The 19,253-nt window shown below is 58.9% G+C and overlaps 3 protein-coding genes across 3 annotated transcripts; 2 read left to right on the plus strand and 1 right to left on the minus strand.

Annotated features, from left to right (window-relative positions):
- Positions 1–727: 727 nt before the first annotated feature.
- Positions 728–3,545, plus strand: TEKT2 (tektin 2; the record flags this gene model as incomplete). Its single annotated transcript, XM_084242895.1, has 9 exons — positions 728–883; positions 966–1,091; positions 1,289–1,494; positions 1,970–2,113; positions 2,189–2,303; positions 2,483–2,590; positions 2,729–2,872; positions 3,081–3,160; positions 3,332–3,545. 9 exons carry the CDS (start codon positions 728–730, stop codon positions 3,543–3,545), a joined length of 1,293 nt encoding a protein of 430 aa, XP_084099021.1.
- Positions 3,546–4,306: 761 nt separating this feature from the next.
- Positions 4,307–9,087, plus strand: ADPRS (ADP-ribosylserine hydrolase; the record flags this gene model as incomplete). The annotated part of the gene is made up of 6 exons (XM_084243158.1): positions 4,307–4,712; positions 7,209–7,305; positions 7,554–7,761; positions 7,858–8,042; positions 8,249–8,349; positions 8,795–9,087. Exons 1-6 carry the CDS (start codon positions 4,499–4,501, stop codon positions 9,085–9,087), a joined length of 1,098 nt encoding a protein of 365 aa, XP_084099284.1. The 5' UTR covers positions 4,307–4,498.
- Positions 9,088–13,125: 4,038 nt separating this feature from the next.
- On the minus strand, positions 13,126–15,847 carry COL8A2 (collagen type VIII alpha 2 chain; the record flags this gene model as incomplete). Its single annotated transcript, XM_084243441.1, has 2 exons — positions 15,600–15,847; positions 13,126–15,044 (listed from the first exon to the last, which is right to left on the minus strand). Exons 1-2 carry the CDS (start codon positions 15,805–15,807, stop codon positions 13,126–13,128), a joined length of 2,127 nt encoding a protein of 708 aa, XP_084099567.1. The 5' UTR covers positions 15,808–15,847.
- Between the last annotated feature and the right edge of the window lie 3,406 nt (positions 15,848–19,253).

A 19,253-nucleotide genomic window follows, 5' to 3' on the forward strand; every position in this document is an offset into this window, starting at 1 on the left:
CCTGCTTTCTCTGCGCCAGGCCGGATATTAATCTAAACCAAAGAAGAATATTCTGGGGAGGGGAGGGAAGGGGAGGGCGGAGAGGGGAGGGGAGGGGCTGCGACCCCAGCTCCTCCCACTGGGGGACCCTCAATGTCCTGCTCCCCCTCCTCCAAGGATGGAGAGAGCGTGTTGGCCAGTTGGAGAGGCCACCCCCCACCACCCCGTGGGGGCCGCCCGTATGCCCTGCTAAACAAGCCTCCTCCTCGCTGGGCAGAGAACAGGGCCCCTCTTAAATGCCGCAGTGGTCCGGGTGCAAAGCAGGGGCCTAGGAAGAATAGAGGGCTCCGCAGGACTTGCTGGAAGTAGGGGTGTCAACTGGATTAAGAGCTCTTGCCCTGCTCCACCTGCCCCACTAAGCAATAAGCGCGCGCGCGCGCACACACACACACACACACACACACACACACCCTGTAGATTCCCTTCCACCTGCTCCAGACATGCAGGAATTTGTGCCTGTGGGTCAGTGGGCCGGAGGAAACTTAATGCCTCACACAACGTTGTGTAGCGCTAAGGCAGGCTTCCTGCAGGGAGGGACTCAGAGCAAAATGGACAGGAGTATGTCCTTTGGGGGCAGCTCTTGATCCAGGAGAGGATTCCTGAATGGTCTCCTGCAGCCTTGTTTTCCCTCTGTAGCAGAAGGGAAACAGGGCCTGGGGGTTTCTGAGCCCCCTGCTTCCCCTGCACCATGGCGACACTGAGCGTCAAGCCAACTCAGCGTTTCCGGCTGCCAGACTGGCACACCAACAGCTACCTGCTGTCCACCAATGCTGAGCTGCAGCGAGATGCTTCCCATCAGATCCGCCAGGAGGCCCGGGTCCTCCGCAATGAGACCAACAACCAGGTTAGGGGCAGAACCCAGGTGACTGGGAGAAGTGATAGCCCCCAAACACGATACCCTCTTTATCTGGCTCTGTCTCTTCCAGACCATTTGGGATGAACATGACAATAGGACTCGACTGGCAGAGAGGATCGATACCGTCAACCGATGGAAGGAGACACTGGACAAGTGTCTGACGGATTTAGATGCGGAGATCGATGCCTTGGCACAGGCAGGGAGCAAGGGCCGGGTGTGGGAAGCCCCTGCTGCAGGGTCATCTCTCTCTCCCCGCCTTGGGGTTGGGGAACCCTTGAGGGGTGTTGGCTGGCATATCCACCTAAGTCGCTTCACTGACCCCTCTGCTAAAGTGGGAGAGCTGCTTCCCAGTGGGTGGCCCCACCAACCACTCCTGTGCCCCCTCTTTTCTAGATGCAAGAGTCAGCCGAGCAAAACCTGCAGGCGAAGAACCTGCCTCTGGATGTGGCAATTGAGTGTCTGACCCTGCGAGAAAGTCGGCGCGACATTGATGTGGTGAGAGACTCTGTAGAGGAAGAGCTGCACAAGGAGGTGGAGGTCATTGATGCCACCAAGAAGGTCTTGCAACAGAAGATAGACCAGGCCTTCGAGAAGCTCAGGTAAGGATTGTTCACCTCCCTTTGGAGTCTGGTGTCTTAATTACAGAACATCACGACTGTGGATAACAAGCCACTGGCTCTCGGGCTGCTCTCTGGCCTCTGTGCCCATGGCAGAAACCACTAATTATTGCAGTTTCACCACCACCCACACGTGGTCTCAGAATACTCACGACCCTGCTCTAGGAAACCATTATCAGTTGATTGGAAACACGAGAACTTCCCACCACCCCTTATTATGGGTATGTGTGAGCATTTGTGAGTGTGGCCACACACGTGCCCCATTGGTGTAGGCAAGCTCATAGGCATCATAATTTTGTCTGTGGGGAGCTCGTACAGCTGTCTTAGTTCAGCAGTAGCTCCACTGTCACTCCATTGTCATCCCAGCTGCGTATCCCTCAGTGTCCCTTCAGTGCATTTCAGGCTGCATCATGGGCCTTGGAGGCATGCTGCCCAGTGAAGTCTGTGCCTCCCCCAGCCTCCTGCAGGAAGCCCGACAGCAGCTCGCCTCTGACCATCGGGACAAGATGGAGACATTGGATATTGACAGAGGCTGTCTCTCTCTCAACCTCGAGTCCCCAAACATCTCTCTGAAGATCAATCCCACACGTGTCGACAGCAGGTGAATAGAGTGTGTCAGTCTCTCCACCTCCCACAAGGCCATAGTCCTGACCCCTGTATTTCCTGCCACCTGCAGCTCCTCCACACTCCAGCAGTGGGATGACTTCAGTCAGTTCAACAAGAACAGGGCAGAAGCTGAGATGAAAGAAGCTGTGGAGCTGAGAGAGGCCATCGCTCTTGCTATTGCCCAGGTGACTGGCCTCTCCTCGCAGCCCCTCCTCCTCAGCTGATGTCTGGCCCAGGCATGCACTCAAGCCCCATCTTTTGTTCCCTGGTGGCCACGTGGCATCCCACCCCTCACTTAAAACAATTCCCTCAGAGGGCCCTGAGTTTATACCCTCTCCTTGCCCTGCTACTTCCTGTCCTTCAGACCAACAATGAACTTGAAGCCCAGAGGGTTGCAACGGAATTTGCCTTCAGGAAGCGATTGCGGGAGATGGAGAAATTATACAGTGAGCTCAAGTGGCAAGAGAAGAATGTGAGCTTTCTGCCTTCAGTCCCTGGGGCCTGGATGTCCAGCTGTTGGGATGAGGATCCCAGGGTCCAGCCAGGAAGCCCTGACTGGGCGCATCATGGCGGGTCCAGCTGGTGGACACTAGTCACTCTGTCCCCACAGACCTTGGAGGAGATTGCCGAGCTGGAGAATGACATCCGGCACCTGGAGGAGGATCTACGCAGAAAGTTAATGAACCTGAAGTTATGCCATACTCGGCTAGAGTCTAGAACCTACCGGCCCAACGTGGAACTCTGCCGGGATCAGGTGCCAGGATACCCCCACAGGGCATGGGCCCCTGCCGAGGTTTTGAAATCAATCCCCAGCACTTGAAATCAATCCCCAGCACTTGAAATCAATCCCCAGCACTGATTCTTGGCAGAACAAGGGAGCTGGCTTAGGGCAGCACCCAGGACCTTGGGCTAAAGTATGGTATGAATGACCTGGAACTCCTAACCCTCCCATCTGCCTCCAGGCACAGTATGGCCTCACTGAGGAGGTTCACCAATTAGAAGCAACCATAGCTGCCCTGAAACAGAAGCTGGCACAAGCACAGTAGGTCTGGGAGCGGGCAGGAGGGGCAGGGAAATACCTCTCACCCCTCAGGGGAGGGACCTCTGGCTACCTGCTGGCTTCCCTGCTGTCCTCTCCAGGAAGGCTGGCGAGTTCAGCCTTGACCTCCCAGCCTCCTGCAGGGATGGTGGGTTATTAATGCCTCCTCCCCAGGGATGCTCTGGATGCCCTATACAAGCACCTTGCCCGGCTGCAAGCTGACATTGCCTGCAAGGCCAACTCCATGCTGTTGGATACCAAGTGCATGGACACGCGTCGCAAGCTGACGGTGCCTGCTGAGAAGTTTGTGCCTGAGGTGGACACCTTCACCCGCACCACAAACCGCACCCTGAGTCCACTCAAAACCTGCCAGCTGCAGCTGGCTTAGCTTTGGTGCTGAGGGAGGAGGGGGCGGTTAGGTGGAAAAAAGAAGGTGTGTGTGGGGGGAGAGACAATCTAATAAATGTTGGGTTCTTAGTCCAGATGTTTCTCTCTGGATGTTCCAAATCCGATTCTTTCCCTTCTTTCTCCTAAGGGAACCCCTCTCTGGCTCTAACCGCCTGACCTGTAACCAGCTCTGCCCCCAGCCGGCCCCTTGCCTGCCCTCCTGATGCCTGGGAAGGGTCAGAGGGGCAAGGCTCACAGTGGGGGCCCAGGCCTGAGTGTGGGCCAAGGGGCCAGGGCTGCCAAGGGAGGGTGCGGGGACCCAGACGAGGGTTCATAGAGGCCGACCACTGGGCACTGCGGCCTGATGTGCTGGCTCAGTGCCCACCCCTCGGGATCCTTCGGTGACCGTCCCATCCGTTTTTTTGTTTTTTTTAAAGATTTATTTATTTATTCATACAAGCACTGGGTACAGTCAGAAGCGCGGGAGGGTGAGAGAATTCACCAGAGCCAGAGCGGGGAGCAGAGCAGGCAGAAGGACCGAAGTACACTGCTGAGGGGAGCAGCGGGCGGCAGGAGAGGTCTGCGCGCCATGCGGGACCCTCCTCCGGTGGCCGGGGAGCAGCCGGGGATCGAACCGGCGCCGCGGGCAACTTCGCAACCCAGTGCTCAACCGCTGCGCCACCGGAGAGGCCCGTCCCATCCGGTTTTGACGCCCTTTTTTCCCAGGGGGGATGCGGGAACTAACAGCAGGGGCCTGGCCCAGCCGACCGGCCCCGGGGCACACCTGCGTCACGCGCGGGCGGGGGCTGCGGCTCCAGGCCGCTGGGCGGCGCTGTGGGTGCAGCGCGGCGCCGGAGGCTCCAGGCCACGCGGGGGCGCTGTGGGGCCGCGGGGGGAAGCGGCCGCCGAGGGGCGCGCGCCGGCCGCACCGGAAGTGGCGACTGGTCCGCGCGGATGGCGGCGGCGGTGGCGATGACGGCGGCGGGGTGCGGCGGCGCTGGCGCGGCCCGCTCCCTCTCCCGCTTCCGAGGCTGCCTGGCCGGCGCGCTGCTCGGGGACTGCGTGGGCGCCGTCTACGAGGCGCAGGACACCGTCCAGCTGACGTCAGTGCTGCGTCACGTGCAGAGCCTGGAGCCGGACCCGGGCTCGCCCGGCAGCGCGCGGACAGGTGGGCGGGGCCGGCGCACGTGGGCGCGGCGGGAGGGGCGGGGGCGCCCCGGGAGGCGGGGGGCGCGGAGACGCCGGCGGAGGGCGGCAGGGGCCGGGGCCGGGGCCGGGTGGCCCGTGGGCACTTGGGGCTCAGCGGGTCTGAAGCCGACCTCGCCTTGGCCCGTCTCGCCCCGGGTGCTCCCCAGCCCGGGGGATGGCGCCCCATCCCCTCAGCGGAACCGGGGCGCCGACCCGAATTGCGCCCAGGGGCTGTGCCCCCTGCCGCTTGGGCCCCGCTAAGCCGCGCGCCGAGGCCCGGGTCCGCGCGGAGGGCGCGCGCTCAAGGGGCGTGTCGAGGCCCCGCCTGCCCGAGCGGCTGGGGTGCAGGCCGGAGCCGCGCTCGCGGCGCCCCCTCAGGCCCGCGCGGTCTCGGGCTCCGTGCGCCCCCACCTCGGTCGCGCCTGCCGCACCCCGCGCGCGCCTCGCTCGCCCGCGAGGCTTTCTCCCCTCTCGGTGCTTCCACCGCCTCAGCCGCCCTCGGTTCCTCCTCACGTGTGGGATGGGGCGGCGCGTGGTTTCTTGGGGAGCTGGAGAATAGTAAGGGAAAGGGCCGCACTCAGAAGCCCGGAGAGCGTCAGTCTCTAAGAGCAGGAAGGAAAGAAGCCAGAGAAGGAAGCAGCTGGATGGGAAAAGCAGACGGGATGGGCAGCGACAAAGCCTCAGGAGAGAACTAAGGGATGAAGACGCTGGAGAGAAGCGAAGTGGGGGAATCTGGATCAAGAAAAGCATTTCCAGTTCGAGGCCTGGACTTCTGTGCATGTAGAGGGAAGTTGAAAAAGACTGACTGAAGCAAGGAGAGAGATGAGCTGTAGCTGAGGGGAAGACGAGATGAAAGGATGGTTTTTAATTTCCTTTTCGGTTTGATGTGAAGATGAGGGGAAAGTATTGTAGGTTGAGTGGTGTTTTAGGACCCTTTGGGTGAAAGTGACCGCAAACCCCACTCAGAATTGCTGAACAGGAGAATGAATTCGCTGACATGACTGACACCCAGAGGTGGGTCTGGCTTTGAGCAGAGCTGAGTCCACGGTTCAGCCTTTCCTCAAGGCTCAGTTGCTTTCCTTGCTCAGAGCTGCCTCTGGGTTGGCTTCAGGGGCCCTGGCAGACCCTCCTCATAGGCGACCCCCGTGGCTCCCAGCTCAGCACCTCCAGCAGAGGACGAGTTTTCTTATTTATTTATTTATGCAAGAACTGGGGTGCAGGCCAGAAGTGCAGGAGGTGAGAGGAGTCACCAGAGACACAGTGGGGAGCAGAACAGGCAGATGAAGTGAAACACACTGCTGAGGGGAGCAGCAGGGGAGGCAGGAGAGGTCTGCTGCGCCATGTGGGTCACCTCCCTGGCTGGCGCAGGGATAGAACTCCCTACAGTGGCTGGCAGCAGCTTGCTAGTGCTGTCTTTAACCCCTGTGCCACCAGGGAGGCCTGAGGACAAGTTTTCTTGGCAGAGCCCCAGTCCCAGATGGAGTCTCGTAGGCCTGGCTTAGGTATGGGCCCACCTCCCAGCGAGGGTGTGCAGTTTGGCTAGGCTAGCAGTGGGTCGGCCCCACCCCACATCCCACAGGCTGAGAATGGGAGGATGCAGGGACCCCAGGAAGGGAGAAGGGGGCTGCCCCGCTGCACAGGGAGAGGCTGAGGATACAAGAGAAGGGGACAAAGAAAGAACAAGGTCCCTGGACAACTGGACCTGGGGGAGACTGGAAGAGACACTCCTCAGAGGGACTGAGTGCAGCTGTGGATAGGTTGCTGTGGCCCTCTCTGCCTGGTGAAGCAGGGGGTTCGACTTGGGCTACACAGAGCAGGGGAGGGATAGTACATGTGAGGAGTGGGGATGGAAGCCCACTAGGCTCACTAGGCAGCCTAGCCATGTCTTCCTTCACATAAACCCAAGTCAGCTTACAGCCTGTGAGGTCACCACATAACCCAGGTGCTGGGTAACTGGCAACTGTTTTGATCAGGAGAGTAAGAAGGGAAGTGTTAGTGCGACTCCTAGGAAGAATTTTCTGGCTGCTCCTTAGGCTAGACTGGAGAGTAGGAAATGTGTAGGGGGTTTGAGAGACCCACATAGATCATGTTAAGCCTGGAGTGACAGTAATGACAGCCAGAAAGCAGGGCAAGGGGGGATCTTCAGAAATCAGCAGGACAAGAATGCAGGTGGGAACAAAGAGGAGAGGCAGCCCATTGGTCTGTAGTAAAGGGATAGAGGAGCTTGGGGTGCTGTACATCTGAGGTGTGAAGCTACTCCCTTGAATCAGGGCTGTAAACCAGGTACCTCAAAAAAAAGTTACATTCAAAAAAAAAAATCAGTAGTACCTGGTGACTGAGTAAAGATTTGTTAAAAATCTGAAGGTCTAGAGTGAGTGAGAGGCTAACTTGGGCCTTCTAGAAAGGAGGGAACTGGAGGCAGAGCTGCCCCCGCTCCAGCCCTGCAGCTCTCCCCCTGCCCCCACCTGTCCTGCAGAAGCACTGTACTACACTGACGACACGGCCATGGCCAGGGCCCTGGTGCAGTCCCTGCTGGCCAAGGAGGCCTTCGACGAGGTGGACATGGCTCACAGGTGAGGGGAGTGGATCGTGGCGTGAGGCAAACCAGGGGTTGGTGGAGTTATTACCCCCTAGACCGGAGTAGTGATGTCCTTCATGCTGGGACCTCCACTCTCACATGACAGGTTTCCCCACCGGGAAATGCTGCATTGCAAGCTCCTTGGGGCCCCAGGGTTTCCTCCCCCGCCAACCAGCCAGATGTCTTCTCTCCCAGCCCTGACAGGCATCTCTCTCCTGATTCTGGCTCCCTCCTCTCCCCTAGATTTGCTCAGGAGTACAAGAAAGACCCGGACAGGGGTTATGGTGCTGGAGTAATCACTGTCTTCAAGAAGCTCCTGAGCCCCAAGTGTCGTGATGTCTATGAGCCTGCCCGGGCCCAGTTTAACGGCAAAGGCTCCTACGGCAACGGGGGTGCCATGCGGGTGGCCGGTGTCTCCCTGGCCTACAGCAGTGTCCAGGAGGTGCAGAAGGTAGTCCAGACAGGCTGGCCCCTGGGCTCCCCTCCCCCCCTGCTCTGAGCTGGGTACTGTGACAGCAGGTCTTTGCCTCCACTGCCTTTGCCCTAGTTTGCCCGGCTCTCGGCCCAGCTGACACACGCCTCCTCCCTGGGTTACAATGGCGCCATCCTGCAGGCCCTGGCTGTGCACCTGGCTTTGCAGGGTGAGTCGTCCAGTGAGCACTTCCTGGAACAACTCCTGGGCCACATGGAGGAGCTGGAGAGTGATGTCCAGTCCATCTCGGATGCCAGGGAGTGAGTAGTGGGGCGGAGACAGGCTGGAAGTCTTGATGAGTGTGCGTGTGTGCCCGCGCGTGTGTGGTGGAGTGGGTCTCTGACATCGCCACAACCCGAGACCTTCCTTCTTTAACTGAGCACCCTAAGAAGGGGTGGGAAGAAGCCCCTGGGGCTCGGCTATGCTTTGAGGCTCTCCCAGAGGACAAATCTCTCCCCCACTGCAGGTTGGGCATGGAGGAGCGTCCATACTCCAGTCGACTAAAGAAGATTGGGGAACTTTTAGAGCAGGACTCGGTGACCAGAGAAGAGGTGGTGTCTGAACTAGGTGGGTAGCCTCCTGCCCATCACCCTTCAGGGTCAGCCCTGGGTGGGCAGTGCAGTCACCCCTCCCTGACAGTTTTGCCTGGGGCTGCAGAGCCATGCTTTGTTGGGTCTTTGACAGGTTGGGAGCATAGCACCGTCTCTCTCTAGGGCTACAGCACTTTCAGCCTGACAGATAAATGTCCCCGAAACAGCAGCAGACCACCAGTTTTTATAGCTAATATTGACAACTAATGTTTTTTGGGGATGGCACTGCCACTGTGGGCACTCTGCAGAGCGCGTTACGCATGTGGTCTCGTTTCACTCTCACGCCAGCCCTGGAAGAGTCACTCCATTTATTCACTCTACACAACCTGACTGAAGCTGAGTGTTGACTTGTGACATATCACAGGAAGCCTGGGGCCCTGGGGTTGGGGATATCGTGTTCCCATCATCTGCTTTCTCCACAGGGAATGGCATTGCTGCCTTTGAATCTGTGCCCACTGCCATCTATTGCTTCCTGCGCTGCATGGAGCCTCACCCAGAGATCCCCTCTGCCTTCAATGGCCTCCAAAGGACTCTCATCTATTCCATCTCACTTGGTGGGGACACGGACACCATTGCCACCATGGCTGGGGCCATTGCTGGAGCCTATTATGGGATGGAGCAAGTGCCAGAGAGCTGGCAGCAAAGTTGTGAAGGCTATGAAGAGACAGATGTCCTGGCCCAGAGCCTGCACCGGGTCTTCCAGAAGAATCCGTGAGGGCTACAGCTGCTGGGGCTACTTCATATCTAGTAGGACCAGCTACAGCTCAAATTGGAAACCCTGAGGCTCCTGGGGCTTGGCTCCCTGCCCTGGTCTTCCTGCAGTTGGGCGGAGGGCACATTGGGGCCGGGGGTCTCTTTGGGAAGGTCACTGAAACGGTGCGTGAGGGACTGCTGTGGCCTTCCCCTCCCCCCGCGAATGTTGGGTTTCTGGCTTGTTGCAGAGCCTTGGGCACTCCCGATTCCTAGGTGATACATGAGGGACAAGGGAGGTTTTATTTTATTGTGGCGTTGTTCTTTTATCCAGGATGTGGGATTGGGGGGAGGTGGAAATGACCTGCAATAGCAACATTTTCTCCTTGTTGGGATTTCACCATTTTGCCAGAAGCCTGTCTTTGACCACACAGCGCCCCCAAGTGGCATGTTTCTCTGGATCATGGAGATGGGCACTGGAGTCTGGCTGATCTAGACAGACACCTGGCCCTTGGCTGCCATGGAAGTTCACGGCTTCCAGTGCAAGTCACAGAGCAATAAACAGTTTTCTGTAAATCCCTCCCTGACTCCTGAGTTTCTCCTCTGCCTTAAGTGGTTTCTTACCCCTTCGGCAGCTGGACCTCCATGCCTAGGGTCCGTCTCTCTGGGCTGCACACTTCTAGGAGCTAGGAACCCGAGGCAAGCTGCTGTATTGTCAGTCACATTGCTCTGGTTCCCCCAGCCAGCTGCAGTGTTGAGCCAGGGAAGGCAGAGCAGGCCTGGTTGGGTGGTTTTTGCTGTTGACCGTCCCTCAGAGACCCCAGTAGTGGGCAGGAATGAGCCAGATTTCCCGGCTCCTGGATCCTGACTTCTTCATGGGTTCCCAAATAGGACCCAGGCCTAGCTGGGCCAGGAACAGGACCCTTGTGGAAGCATGCAGAGGGTGTCCTCTATTACCAGCCTATATCAGCGGGTTCATAGGGGTGGTCGGTGGGGGGATATCATCTCATGCCCTAGGTAGACTGAAGGCCCTGGGCCACATTCTATATCTTGGACCCCAGACAAAGGCCCTGTTCCACAAGGAAGTTTTGAACACCAGCCATTTCAAAGAAGGAAAACTGAAAGGGAACACATCCCCTCAAACTTTAGGGGTATTCCTGGACCACCCTTCCAGCCTCAGTCACAATAGAAGCATGCTCAGCTCCTTAGCTACTCTCAGGATGCAGGATTGTTGGCCAGGTTTGATTTTAGCTAAGATGGGGTTCTGGGATAAACCACAGGAATTTTCATGCACAGATTGTCTCTGGTCCATGGTCCTGATTCCCACGGCCAGGGATGGGTCCCTAGCTGCCAAGAATGGTGGGCTGGGGGCAGGTGCTTTCTGCCCAGGACAGCACCCCCTACCCTGCCTTGAGTGTTGGCCCTGGCACCAGCCCCACCCTCAGGAGCCGAGATTCACAGTTTCATTCATAATTTGTGTCAGATGTTAAAATTGGCCCTGGAGATCCTGTGCTTGCGGTCATGGTCCACTACTCCTGCGAGCTTGCAGGAATGTTCCAGGGTAGGGTGATCCTTCTCTCCTAGCTCCAGCCACTGTCTTACTTTGGTTCTTAAAATGCTTCTTGGCATTTACTTGGTGCAGAGCTTCAGTAGCTTAGGAGCACGGGCACTTCTGATGCGGACAGAACCAGTGGCTAGGGAGCAGTGTGGGGAGGAAGGAGGCTGCATTCTTCTTGGGAGAAGACGTAGGGATTCCCAGAGAGCTGCCTGCATGCCTAGGAAATCCAGAGGCTGAGACACCTCTGCATCGATGCCAGCTTCATCACTGTGCTGTTTTTACAACAGGTTTTATTGAGGTGGTGTCAATACAGTCGGTACCGTTGTTTTTCTTTAAAACAAGTCCCATTTTCTTTGACTCCCGAGTGCGTTTTTCCCAAATCCTTTGTGACACGGGGCACATCGTAGGTATATAGAGAACTAAGCTTCCTATGAGGTTAGAACTGACACTACTAATGGAGAACACTTCAACCTTAATCTTAAGAAGTTAGGAATCAGATAAAAACACAAGGCGATGTAGTTTTCATTGATAAAACCTGACGTCATTTAGCAAAGCTAGTCAGTTAAGTGGACACCTGGACCTAAAATCCCATAAACATTTCAGAAACACTCATAAATCCCTCCCCAACCCCGGCAAAGGCTTCAAGAATGCTGTGTTGCAGCAGCTGGGGTCTGAAACAGCAAGATTGCTCTTTTGTTCCCGGAGCCCTCCTTGGTCCCTGGGGTGCATGGAGAGCCGAGGGCCCCTCCCTAGCAGGTCAGATGGTGCCTCTGACCAGCAAGGAGTTCGAGTTGAGGCCTCCTCAGCCCCCCCGCACCCGCGGCAGGTAGCATTTGAGACTCTAGTCCTTTCCGGTGTTGGGGAGTAGGAAATCCACCATGAAACCCAGCCGAAGCCTGTTCTTAAAGTGTCACTTGAGCAGATTTGGATTTTCATTACTAGTTTTGAAAGTTAAGGTGAGCAGTCAAATGGCCTGCTGTGTTTGGAGTTGTGGGTGGGAGGAGCAAGTCAGGAGCCAGCAGTCACCCTCCATTTTCAACATAGGCAGCCTGGCCTGGGCCAGAACTGGAGCCCAGGCACAAGCTCATGTCCTGAGCACTTGGTGTTCAGGAAAGTGGGCTGGCCTGAGGAAAGACGGGGAGCTGGGCAAGAGACCCCAAGCCACTGGGAATGTGGCCAGCTTGCAACAGTGCACCCATCTCTGCTCCTGCACTTATCTCAGTTTTACCCACCCAGCTAGAACCAGGGGCTGAGGGCTGGGAGGGGAGCCCGCCTGTCCTGCAAGGGAGCTCTGATTGGAGAAAATAGCGGAACCATCTAGAGCCAATTCACTCCAAAGGGGCCTGTCGGTACTTCCTCTCCAAGCCTCAGCCTCCTGGGCCCTAATCCTGCTTAGAACAGGAAATTGGAACCAGAAGGTGGAAGGAGAAGAAGCCCCCACAGATTAACCCTTCTAGTAGACACACACAGGCACCATGTGGTTCTTATGAAGGAAGAGCAGGAGCGCCTCCATCTCTCGGTTTGTGTGCACCTTGTTCTAAGGGCCAAATAGAGGCTCGCTGCCTTAGGGATGCCTGAAGTGGGGGTGGAAAGGTTGCCTTGCAATTCAGTCCTACCTCCCCCGCCCCAAGCAGGTAGGGAGTGAAAAAGGGAAGATTCCTGGTCACTGGTCACCTTGTCTGACCCCTGGTAGTCCCTAAAGCCTGTGTGGTTGCCCTGGTGCTAGGCAGCCAGAGTTGGTGGGGGCGGCCTGGGAGGTGAAGCTAAACCACAGGGCTGCCGTTCTGCCCAGGTCCTTGCCCTGCCTTCTCACAAACCACTTTGCTCATGGCCATGCTGGAGCAGTGAAATGGTTCTGGCCCTGCAGAGGGGGCCACATGCCCGTACCTGCCACGGGAAGGCCTGATAGACAGCCTCCCCGGGGGGTGGCCACCTGGATGGCCTCTCTCCCTTTCCCCCAAAGGGATACAAAAACTCTGCAGGGGACCAGCCTTCATGTGCTGGAGGCCCTGAGGGGCGCTGGAAGAGCCCCAGCCAAGAACTGAGGGAGGCCATGCCCCATTCCTTAAAATGGAACCAGCTTAGGGTCAGCAGGAAGGCAGAGCCAGGGAATATGTCTCAGGGAGCATTGAGAGGGGAGCGTGGCCCCCTCAGCTCGGACTCAGAAGCACCTTCTTCACCACCCAGCTGAGCTCCGGACTCCAAGGGCAGGTTCCCCAGAAGCTGGGCTGAGGGTCCTGGGGCCCCTGCCTGTAGGCCAGGCAGGGTGAGGGATGCAACCCCAACGCTGCAGAGACACTTGGGGGAGAGGAACGCAGGCCAGCCTCTTCCAGAAACCACCTCAGCCGCTCCTGAAGGGAAAATCCAAGTCAGTCTCCTTGGGTCAAGACTGCAGTGGCCTCTGCTCAGCTTTCGGTGTCTTCTTTAAATACAAGTTCTTGGTAACTGAAAAGGTGTCTCTACCGCTACAGAGGAGGCGGCCCGGGCAGCAGCGCCCCCCCGGGGTTATGTAGGGCAGAGCAAGAATCCTGAAAAGGAGGAGTGGATGTACTCGGTGGAGTAGAGGCCGTTGGCCTGGTCCGAGGGCATCTGCACCCAGACCTGGTCGTTGGGCCGCAGCTGCAGCACGGCCCCGCCGGACGCCTGGTCCAGGTAGCCCTTCTTGTATTCGTCATAGGTGTAGGTGGCTGGCACGTTGTTCTTGTACAGAGCCACCCACACGTTGGTGCCCTTGACGTGCACATGGTAAGCAAAGTAGTAGACCCCGCCCACGGGGCAGGTGAAGATGCCGGTGGCCGGGTTGTAGCCGCTGTGGCCGTTGTAGAGAGTCCGATCAAATTTAACAGGCATCCCCGAGGCGGGAAAGGGCGAGGTGAGCACCGCGGTGAAGGCTGGCGTGGTGTGGGCCGACAGCTCGCCCAGGCCAAACTGTGGCTTGCCCCCCTTGCCCAGCATGGCACCCTCCATGCCGCCATTGGGCAGGTGCAGGCCTGCAATGCCAGTCTCGTCCAAGGCCCCAGGAGCACCGGGGGGCCCAGGAGGCCCGGGGGGCCCAGGAGGGCCCGTGAGTCCTGGGGAACCTGGGACGCCGGGGGGCCCCGTAGGCCCGGCCAAGCCAGGTTCCCCCACTTTCCCCTCTCCAGGGGCCCCAGGCAGGCCTGGTTCACCCTTCAGGCCTGGCAGACCCTGGGGCCCAACAGGGCCAGCTGGGCCTTGGAGTCCTGGGATTCCCGAGGGGCCCCTCAGGCCAGGCTGCCCAGGGAGCCCCAAATCACCCTTCTGCCCCAGGGCTCCTGCCAATCCTGGTCCCCCAGGGCGGCCTGTGAAACCTGGCTCACCCTTGGGTCCAGTTGGTCCAGGGGGTCCATGGGCCCCAGGAAGCCCCCTCTCTCCTGGGATCCCAGGTTTCCCAGCCAGGCCACTAGGCCCCTGATCACCTCGAATGCCAGGCACTCCTGGGGGACCCCCAGGCCCAGTCTCCCCCTTAAGCCCAGGAGGGCCACGTCTGCCAGGGAGTCCTGCAGACCCTGGAAGTCCAGGAGGTCCCCCAAGGCCCTGTGGGCCCTGTTCCCCTGGCTCCCCATCTTCCCCTGGCTCACCCCTGTCCCCCAAGAGCCCTGGGACCCCAGCTGGGCCCCTGTCCCCCTTCGGGCCTGGCAGGCCTGGCATCCCATAGCCAGTGGGACCTATTAGGCCAGGGGGACCTCGGGTCCCTGGTTCTCCTTTGGCGCCTACTGGGCCCTGTGGCCCTGGCACCCCTGCTGCCCCTGGCACCCCCACTCCATCCACCCCAGGGGACCCTTTTGGGCCCAAAGCACCTGGCTCCCCCCTGGGCCCTGGTACCCCAGGAGGCCCGGACTCACCCTTATTTCCTGGGGCCCCAGGAAGCCCATCCAAACCTGGTTTGCCCAAACCAGCTGGACCAGGGAGGCCAGGGGGTCCAGGGGCACCCCCCTGCCCTGGGGCCCCAGGCAGCCCTGGCTGGCCCACTCCATTATCCCCCTTGAGACCTCGATCACCTGGGGGCCCAGGCTCCCCTTGAGGTCCTGGCTCCCCACCAAATCCTGGGGGCCCTGGAATCCCCTGGGGGCCTGGTTTTCCAGGGACAGCAATGCCTGTGGGTCCAGGGAGGCCAGGGGGTCCTGGAGGCCCCCGGAGGCCCTGGTCCCCTCGTGCCCCTGGCTCCCCTCGAAGCCCAGGCTGCCCCGGTGGTCCAACCTTGCCTGGGAGCCCAGGGGGACCAGCTTTGCCCATCCGGGAGAAGCCAGGGGGCCCAGCAGGGCCAGGTTGCCCATGTAGACCTGGCTTTCCGGTGCCTGGTTTTCCTGGGAAACCAGGAGGACCAGGAGGCCCCCGAGGCCCAGGCTTCCCAGGGGGGCCAGGCTCTCCTTTCAGGTCCATCGGCAGCAGTGGTAGAGGCATTTCTGAGAGAGAAGGAGAGAGATGGGGGTGCAGTCAGAGGCTTGGACAGTGGGAACCAGACACCCATCTACCCGCTCCTGCATGAGATACACTGGTGAGAAGACAAGGCTCTGATTCTGTCCCTCTGTCCCTACTGCCATGGGAGAGGGAGTTTAGGGGTGGTCCAATGGTCATCTTGGGGGCTCACCCCCTACCCAGGCTGGGCCTTCCCAAGAACTTGGGGTGACTCATACCTGCATGCCCTGGGGGTAGAATGACCACCAGATGGCACCAGCATCCCTCCTTTGAGCCAGTCAGAATAGACCCCCCCACCCCAGCTCCCACATGCCTTCCCACCCTGCTCCCTCCCATCCTGAAGACCAATGCACCCCGATTCTAGGCCCTGTGGGTATCCCGAACCAGCATCAGGAGGAAAATGGAGATAGGTGACAAAGTGGTGGGGATTGAGGGGCTGTGTCTGGAGAGCCTGAGAAGACCTGGCAGAGGTCGGGGAGGCAGGGCAGGGAGTTGGGGAGTCAGGCCCTAGCTGAGACATTATGGGGTAGGGAGGTGCTCACCCAGGTACTGGCCCTTGCCCTCTCGGAAGGGTGGCCCCACGGGTCCTTTGTGCATGGGCTGCACGTACTTCACGGGCGCGTAGCCCGCTGCCCCGCCAGCCCCACCGCTGGTGGCCGTCCGGGGCCCGTACCCCAGCAGCAGCAGCAGCAACAGCAGCAGCAGAGGTGGCAGCGGCAGCGAAGGCAGGGGCGCCAGAGCCCCCCGCATGGCGTCCCAGGGTGTGCTGCAGGGAGGAACCGAGAGGGCCATCCAGTGAACCCCTCAGTGGCTTGACACCAGCCCCAGGGCTCACAAAGAGACCCACATTAGGGCTATTCACAAGCAATCCCCAAAGTGCCAGTGTGCAGAGGTGACCTCCGCAACCTCCCCAGCCCTGCCAAGGCTCTCCATCCCTGCCACCACCTGGGGGGCCCCCCCATCAAACGACAGCCTCCCCCAGACCGACCACTCCACAGCCGGACCCCCGGCCAGAGCAGCCCTACGTCCTACGCCCTTTGCCCTTGGCACACTCCTGCCACAACCTTGCATGATAATACCTGCTACCACCCGACTGGCCAGCTCTCTGCCAAGCAGTGGGCTAAGCTGTCTGGAGACAGGGACTCACTCAAGCCCCCCAACACTTCACAATGTTGATGCCCACCTGGACTCCCCACTGCCCTCAGGATTAAGCCCATGGTGTCTCACATGCTCCTAGGCCCCGGGCGGCCTCATCCCTCTGGGCCTCTGCACCCTCTAGTTCTCAGCCTGCAATGTTCTTTCCCGCTCCTGTTCCTCGTCAAGGAAGCTGTCACCCCTGCCTTTACCAAATCAGCCCCTTCCTGTGTATCCCAACCTAGCCCCGTCAGAGCATGTAGCTCAGCTCCAAAAATAAGAGGCAGAGGCCTCCCTGGTGTCTTTGGGGTTAAGTCTCATCACTGTCACCAAGACTGAGTTCGATCCCGGCCAGGGAGCTGCCCACCTGGTGCCGCAGACTCTCCAGTCTCGCCCACTGCTCCCCTCAGCAGTGTATTTCAGTAGATCCACCTGTTCTGCTCCCCACTCTGTCTCTGGTGAATCCTCTCACCCCCTGCCCCTCTGGCCTACACCCCAGTTCTTGGATGCAAAAATAAATAAAACAAACAAACAACAACAAAAATAAGAGGCAACAGGGGCAGCAGGGGCTCTAGATGTGGAGCCGCCTATGTCCACTCTCCTGCTGGGGTAGCTTGGGCAAGAGGTTTCCACTCTGAGCCTCAGTCTCCTCCTCTGTAAGATGGGGTAACACGTCCACGTAGACATGAACATGAGTGTTGATGGCAGCTTTCTTCACAGCAGGCACAAACTAGACAACACCGGGGCATGGGCGGGTGAGTGGACGAGCGTGGCACATCCACACGGATCCGAGCAAGTGCTGACAGCGGCTGCGCTACATGGAGCCGTGACAGACTGTGCCACGTGGAGCAGCCACGCCACAGGATTCCCTGTCCATGAAGTGTCCAGAAGAGGCCAATCTCCAGAGGCAGGGAGTGGATTGGTGGTCGCCTAGGGTGGGGCCAGTGACTGCGGAAGGGTCCTGGGCTTCCATGAGGGGTGAGGAAAATGTTCCAGAATTGACTGTGGTGACGGTTTTGAATTCATTTAAAAAAATTGAATTGTACATTCTAAGTGGGCCATGTGTAGAAAACGTAAATTACACCTCAGTAAAGATGCTATTTTTAAAAAGTGGGCTAACAACCGGCTTCTCAGGGTCACTGTGAAGGTTGGAGACACTGTCCACCTCTCAGGGGGCACCCTCGAAGTCTGAATGGGGGACGAGTTGGCACCGTGCACACCCAAGGGGAACCCCACGTCCCTTCACATTCCTGCCCCGAGCTCCCCTCAACCCACCAGGGACCTCACTCTACCGGTGCCTGGCCTCCCTGGAGATTTGGGGGTGCAGAGCCCTCTCCAGTGCTGAGCTGAGTCAGGGGTTACACTCAATGTTGGTCCAAACTCAGTGTCACAGGGAGCTTGGCAGGAATGCGGGTGAGGCTGCCAGCCCGGCTCCTGGGTTAAGTCCTAGCTCTGCCAATCCTCTTTTTTGCGACCTGCCTGAGCCTCGGCATAATAGTAACGTCTGCCACACACGGGGCTCCCCGCGTGCCAGGCCCACAGCACAGGCTGTCTGCTCTGTCTGCCACACACCTCACACCAGCGCTCCTGAGGAAAGTGAAGGCCACCACACAGGCCTGGCCCTGGAGGACTGCCGGTGGGGCGCTGCCCTGCTGTCCTACCTTCCTTGTGCATGCATCCCTAAGAGGAGGAAGCCAGGGTGAGCGCAGCACCTAAACCAGCAGTCTGACCTTTGAGCCCCAGGCCCCAAACACCATATCTTCCTCCCACCTCTCTGGGGCAGGATAAGGGTCCTTCTTGCATGGGCCACCTGAGTTGAGGGAGCCAATGGGTTGGGTGTGAAGGTGCTCACACTTGCACATTCTGCAGGAGGGGAGGGGGGTGCGGGGGGGAGCAGCAAGCAGGCAGAGAGGGCAGAGCCTGCAGGGGGAAGCAGGGAAAGGGGTCAGCAGTTCTGACCTGGGTGGGTCAGAGGCACAGTCACGGCACCAGCTCTGGAGGCAGCCCTGACTCCGTGGAGCTGACTCCTTCCCATACTGAGCCAAGCCGCGGTCTCACCAAGGGTGGGCAGTGATGGAGGCAGCCTCAGGCTCCGCTCGGAGGCCTGGAGGAGCACAGGCAGGCAGGGCACCATAGGGAGAGCCCCAAGTCTTAGTACGGAGTCCAGACAGGGTCTCCAGGAGTGCACCTCCTTGGCAATGCAAGGTCCGGAGCGCATCCCTGCCCCCTCTCCCACGGCTCCCTAGCCCACCCCAGCACCTCCCCATCAGCAATGGTCTGAAGTGGCTCCTGGCCCGTGTTTCTTCTGGAGTGAGTGCGTGAGTGAGATGCAGCTCCCACTGGCAAGCCGTATCCTGGGCCAGCCTAGAGCTGGAATTCCTGAAGGGAAGGAAGAATTATTGTGGCTCCCCTTTTTCTAGATGAGCAACCTGGGGCTTGGAGAATTGGGGAACCAGGATTTGAGCAGAGGTCTGTTAAGGACCTGAGCTTTAAAAAAAATAAAACAACTCTCTTTATTTGCAACTGATGCCATTATCTACAAAAAATCCTAAGAAGTCTACAAAAGACTCACTAGAACTAATAAGTAGGTTGAGCAAGAAGCTGAGCTCTTAACCACTGTCACACAGGCCTCTGGGAGAGGGCGGGGCAGAGTGCCACAGAGCTGGCAGCAGCTAGACAGAAAGAGAAGCACACTGAGAGTCTCTTCCAGCTCCCCGCGCCTGTGGGTTTGGGGAGGGCAGGGTTACCCCAACATCCAGGGCTTAGAGGGGAGACTGGCATGTGCCAGTCTGAATAGGGTGCTGGGGGTGGGCACAAGCGCACAGCCAGAGAATGGGTATGCTGGGCCCATTCGAGGGGTACAAAGAGAAGGGATGTCTTCCTGGAATGTGATGACACAGCAGGCCAACGGGGTGCAGACCCCCCCCAACCCCAGCCACCATCAGAGCCAATGGTGCCTGGGCATCTCTGAGCCTCCTTTTCCCAGCCCCCCTGTATTCCTCACACACACACCCCAGGTTCCCTGAGGCTCTCTGGGTTCTGCATGCTTTCCATGTTGCTCT

Source organism: Talpa europaea (assembly GCF_964194135.1).
Source record: "Talpa europaea genome assembly, chromosome: 9".
Lineage (NCBI taxonomy): Eukaryota > Metazoa > Chordata > Mammalia > Eulipotyphla > Talpidae > Talpa > Talpa europaea.